This window comes from Sinocyclocheilus rhinocerous, unplaced genomic scaffold (genome assembly GCF_001515625.1).
Source record: "Sinocyclocheilus rhinocerous isolate Xijiao unplaced genomic scaffold, SAMN03320098_v1.1 scaffold348, whole genome shotgun sequence".
NCBI classification, from domain to species: domain Eukaryota; kingdom Metazoa; phylum Chordata; class Actinopteri; order Cypriniformes; family Cyprinidae; genus Sinocyclocheilus; species Sinocyclocheilus rhinocerous.
Window position 1 is genome coordinate 335,231 of NW_015635025.1, and position 5,252 is coordinate 340,482.

The 5,252-nt window shown below is 41.4% G+C and overlaps 1 protein-coding gene across 1 annotated transcript in view; it reads left to right on the top strand.

The window, feature by feature from the left end:
- LOC107746139 (E3 ubiquitin-protein ligase RLIM-like) overlaps window positions 1-5,252 on the top strand; it is a 24,565-nt gene that overhangs the window by 15,480 nt on the left and 3,833 nt on the right. The window contains exons 4-5 of the mRNA XM_016560234.1: window positions 3,502-3,606; window positions 3,707-5,238. Of these exons, the coding sequence (XP_016415720.1) occupies window positions 3,502-3,606; window positions 3,707-5,238 (1,637 nt within the window). The remainder of the gene's footprint in view (window positions 1-3,501; window positions 3,607-3,706; window positions 5,239-5,252) is intronic.

Here is a 5,252-nt window from a genome sequence, read left to right on the forward strand (position 1 = left end):
TAGGGATATGCCGGTATCAGATTTTCATGTTGCGATTAATTGCTAATGCTTTTATTACGGTATACGGTATTAATCACGATGTTGAAATTTAGTTTTAAAAAGTGCTGTCATAATACAGTATAACAGGTTTAATAACTTTTTTTCTTATAACAAAAATAACTGAACATTTAAATGCAATAAAGCAATACAGAAAAATGTATAAAGTTAAAAGTTTTACACAGATTAAAGTGCAAAAGAACTATAAAGACCAATAGGTATCACTTTACAATAAGACCTCATTAGTTAACCTTAGTTAATGCATTAACATTCACAATGAGCAATAGCTACATTTGCTATATAAGTTATTAATCTTTGTTTAAAAAATACAAGTCTTAGTTCATGTTAGCTCATTAAATAACAGCTGCAACTCTGGATTTTAACAACGTGTTATTAAATATTGTAATTACCTAAGATTAATGAATGTTCAGAAGAATTTTTCATTGGCAGTTTGTTAACTAATGAATTAACTAATGTTAACTAATGAAGCCCTAATGTAAAGTGTGACCGAACAATAAAGAATCAAAACACTTTCAAACAATATCTAGGGTATGTTGTAGTCCAGATTAAAATGTAAAAAAAAGTTTGAAAATAAATAGCCTATTAAGTCTAAATATTTAAGTATTTGGTGCTGTGATGAACATCATAGCAAATACACAAATCTGAATGGCTGTTTAAATCATTTAAACACGATTCAGAGACAGAAAGTAGTGCAGCTGCTTTGTTTACAGTGTTTCCGGGGTAACTGCTGCATTTAAATGAATTATTATTTTTTTTATTATTATTACTATTTCTGCAGTTTAGTGCCATCTGCTGTCAGAGAGTGAAAGTGCGCTTTCATCCAGAGCGTCTCTCACATGTTCCGCCATGTGCTTCTCGTCCGCGCTTGTTTACATCAGAGTGCGCATGCGTCTTTCACGCAGCATACAGCGGTGTTGTGCATTTTGACCGGTTTATGGGAAAAGTATTCTTAAAATGCATTCAAAATTCTGAATAATTTGTAATATATAATTATTCACGGTATTTAGAAGTGCCCACGATAACAATATCGTGCATATTCATTACCGTGATATATCGCATTACCGAATACCGGCACAAGTCTAGTCTCAGAGCCCCTTTAGGTTCTTTTGTAAGCAATTCCAATTTAGCTTTTTGCATTTTATTTTAATGGTTTGCGTTTTGTTTCTGTGCTCAGAAACAATTGAACAAACATAACACAAACTTATGAAGACACCCAATCCTTTTATGTCCCAGGACAGTGGAAAGGAATGTTATTTTGGAGCATCCTTTAGCCGTGCGCCCTGCCAGGAGATGGCATTGAATGGACATTTCTTGTCCTGGTAAGTCCAGTGGTTTTCAATACTGTCCTGTTCTGTTGCTGTTTAACGAGGAGTCTTTCTGGACAGCTACTGCATAAAGGCTAGACTTCATTTATAGTGTAAACTTGCTTTTAATGGCGAAATTCTGCATATCCAACTTAGTCAGAAGAAGCCATGGATGTGTTTTATCAAAAAATGCATGTGCCATGTCATTTGAAAATCTTGATCTTGTAAACTGTTAAACACTTTGCCCCTTTTGGCACTTGGCATTAACATCAGATCTCACTTGACCACATTAAATGCCAGATGTAAACGCATTGTGAACGGATTGTAATCAGATCGCTGAAGCCGCATATTTACTGCTGCAAATAACCATGTCACTTTTGATGGACTGAGCCAATAAAACATAATCTAATTATTTACAATCTTAATTATTTCATTAGATTACATCTGGAATCTTGTTTCTGATACTTCTCTTCCCAAAGAAAGCACATAAAAAACGTCTCCCTTTGTCTTCACTCGTAATACATATTACTGTAACATTGCTGCAATCTTCATTATCGTGAGGGGTTCATGAGAAGAAACACATGCGTTCATCCAGTCAATGACACTGAAATATGCAAATAAGAACGTTAACCTGGGGTTTAAGAATGTACAGTGTGAAACGTCAGCTTATGAATATACATAATTCATATTTTAGTGAGTGGAGCTTTTTCGACAGCACGTATTTATTGAAATGTTTTCTTAAAATACTCATAGTTAAGTTGTATGATGTGTAATGTAATACTCCTTCCTGAATAATTTAGCATTTTTTCATGTGAAAGTCTTTTCGTGACTTTTAATTATCTTAAAGGGATAGTTCACTCAAAAATGAAAACTCTGTCATTAATTACTCACCCTCATGTTGTTCCAAACCTGTAAGACCTTCGTTCATCTTCAGAACACAAATCAAGATATTTTTGATGAAATTCGAGAGCTTTCTGGCCCTCCATAGACAGCAATGCAACTGAAATGTTCAAGGCCCAGAAAGGTAGTAAGGACACTGTTAAAATAGTCCATGTGACATCAGTGGTTCAACCGTAATATGAAGCTACGAGAATACTTTTTGTGCACAAAGAAAACTTAATACCTTTCTGGGCCTTGAACGTGGTAGTTGCATTGCTGCCTATGGATGGTCAGAAAGCTCTCGGATTTCATCAAAAATACCTTAATTTGTGTTCTGAAGATGAACGAAGGTCTTACAGGTTTGGAACAACATGAGGGTGAGTAATTAATGACAGAGTTTTCATTTTTGAGTGAACTATCCCTTTAATAACATTTTCTTCATTACACTACTGTTTTTTTTTTTACATACTATAGTAAACATTTGATCTGTTATTATACATATATGCTATTTATGTTATATATGTTTCATTGTGTTTCAACATTGACATTCATGGTGTCAACAACTTACTGCAGTTGGATATGTATTGTTTTGCTACATTTTTTATGTGTAAAATGAAGTATTTTTTAACCATTAATCGGGATGTTTTGTTGTGCAAGCCATGCAATTATTAAAAGAATTTGAATTTTGTTGCTTTCATTCACATTTCACCCTATCAGCCACCATTGGTTGAGAAGCTCAGTTTTCTATTTTGTGTTGACACATTTCCTCTTGAGGCTTTGAAGTCTGGTTGCAACTTTGTTTTAGACTTCCTCACACCAGTGAACTGTGATTTTTTCAGCTTGATTTTGCTAGTCAGAGGCAGGTGGTATTAAAGGGAAATGATTCTAGAGAGCAATTTATTGGATGAGCATTTGGAACTTCCCCTCAGTGCATCAGTTTTTGGACCTTTTTCTCAGAAGAACAAGACTGTACATTTAAAATGTGTCTAGATTCTGAAAGTTAATTTTGTTGTTTCACTTTTAGGAGTGAACTGGATTATAGATGACCTCAAACTAAAAGACACAGAATTCAAATTTCATGCGAAGAGAAGGTCAAACTGGAGAAACATTGAAAATCTGCATGCATGTAATTGTCTGGATTTGACCACAGTGATCAGTGCATTGGATTGGTCGGCCTGACTTTACCTAAGCTTACATGTTCCTGCAAAATCCCCACTCTTTCACTGCCATCTTAATTCTAACACATTCATTTCTTGGTCAGGTGAAATTACGGCAGATGAACTGTTAAGCCGCCTTCGGCAGGTCAAGGATGGCCCTGAGTCGCCCAGTAATGGCTCCACTGAGGAGAGAGGGGAAGGGCCTGCTGGTAAGTCAGCTGTACATTTTCCTGTTTGTATAGAATCCATATCATCCAGGTGACTTTTCCTGTAATAATTTCTTGAAAATCATGTTCTTGTTATTCTCAGCGACAGAGATGGAGGGCACTGAGGAAAACCCAAGTGGGGAGAGCCTTCTTGACTGGCTCAACACCGTACGACAGACGGGGAATACAACGAGGAGCGGTAACCGGGGTAACCAATCATGGCGGGCTGTGAGCCAAACCAATCCCAACAGCGGTGATTTCCGTTTCAGCTTGGAGATCAATGTCAATCGCAACCTAGCTGAGCAGCAAACGCAGACGGAAAGGCTGGAAGGGGGCCAGGAGAGACCAGATGGCCCTGTGTCTGAGCCGGAGAGTCTTATGGAGACTGCAGAGGTGGTTGAGGAACCAGTGGTGGATGAGCTGGCGGTTATAGTAGAGCCAGAGCTACCAGTTCCTATTACCCTGTCTGAAAACACGGAAGTAATTGCACCAAATCCACCAACTACACCTCCCCCAATCTTGCCCCCAGTAGAGCAACCACGCAGGGGTCAAATTAGGGCTCGCAGTAGAAGCCCAGAGCAGCGACGAACAAGGGCTCGCACCACAAGAGGTCGCTCGCCGCTCAACCTCGAAAGATTGGATGGACTTCTGCCTACTCAGCACGGCCTGCCTTCTCGCAATCCTGAGATCCTTCCAGAGCCCCAGGTCGAGGGAAGCTCAAGGACTCGGCAGTTGTTTTTGTCTAGGCAGAGCACAGTGGAAATGGAAACTCAAGAATCGGGAGCAGCCGCCGAGGTCCCCGGAGCACCGCAGGATAGAGAGGCATCCGCTGGGGAAGCAGGAGCCCCAGGTCGTCGTCCTCCAACCATAATGCTGGATTTGCAGGTACGCAGGGTGCGTCCCGGAGAGTACCGCCAGAGAGACAGCATCGCTAACCGTACCAGGTCTCGTTCGCAGACCTCCAACAACACTTTACTGTATGAGACTGAGCGCGGGGGTTTCCGCCGGACCTTCTCCCGTTCGGAGCGGGCAGGGGTGAGAACGTACGTCAGCACAATCCGCATTCCCATTCGCAGGATCTCGGACACTGGACTCGGGGAAGCCACTTCTTTGGCTCTGCAGTCTATGATTCGTCAGATCATGACTGGCTTCGGTGAACTTAGCTACTTTATGGACTCGGACTATCCAGACTCGAACCGTGAAGACATCCCAGCTGCAGACCTCGCTGATGGACTGGGTAACCCTGATGCTTCCACCGGAGCCGCTGCAGGTGAAGCGGACTCCTATCTTCCTGGGAATGGAGGCTCTAACCAGGGTGATTTAGAGGCACGGACAGAGGAGAGGCAAGTGGATGATGGAGCGTCCGATGCTAACAGTCCTCGGGAGAACCGAGGCAGGCAGCGGGCGCCCATTAGCCTGGATGAAACCGGATCTCTGCCATTTCTGCGACTCGCGCACTTCTTCTTGCTCAACGAGGAAGATGACGACCAGCCCAGAGGTCTCACCAAAGAGCAGATCGACAACCTGTCCATGCGAAACTTTGGCGAGAGCGATGCATTCAAAACCTGCAGCGTCTGCATCACGGAGTACGCCGAAGGCAACAAATTACGGAAGCTGCCCTGCTCTCACGAATACCACGTGCACTGTAT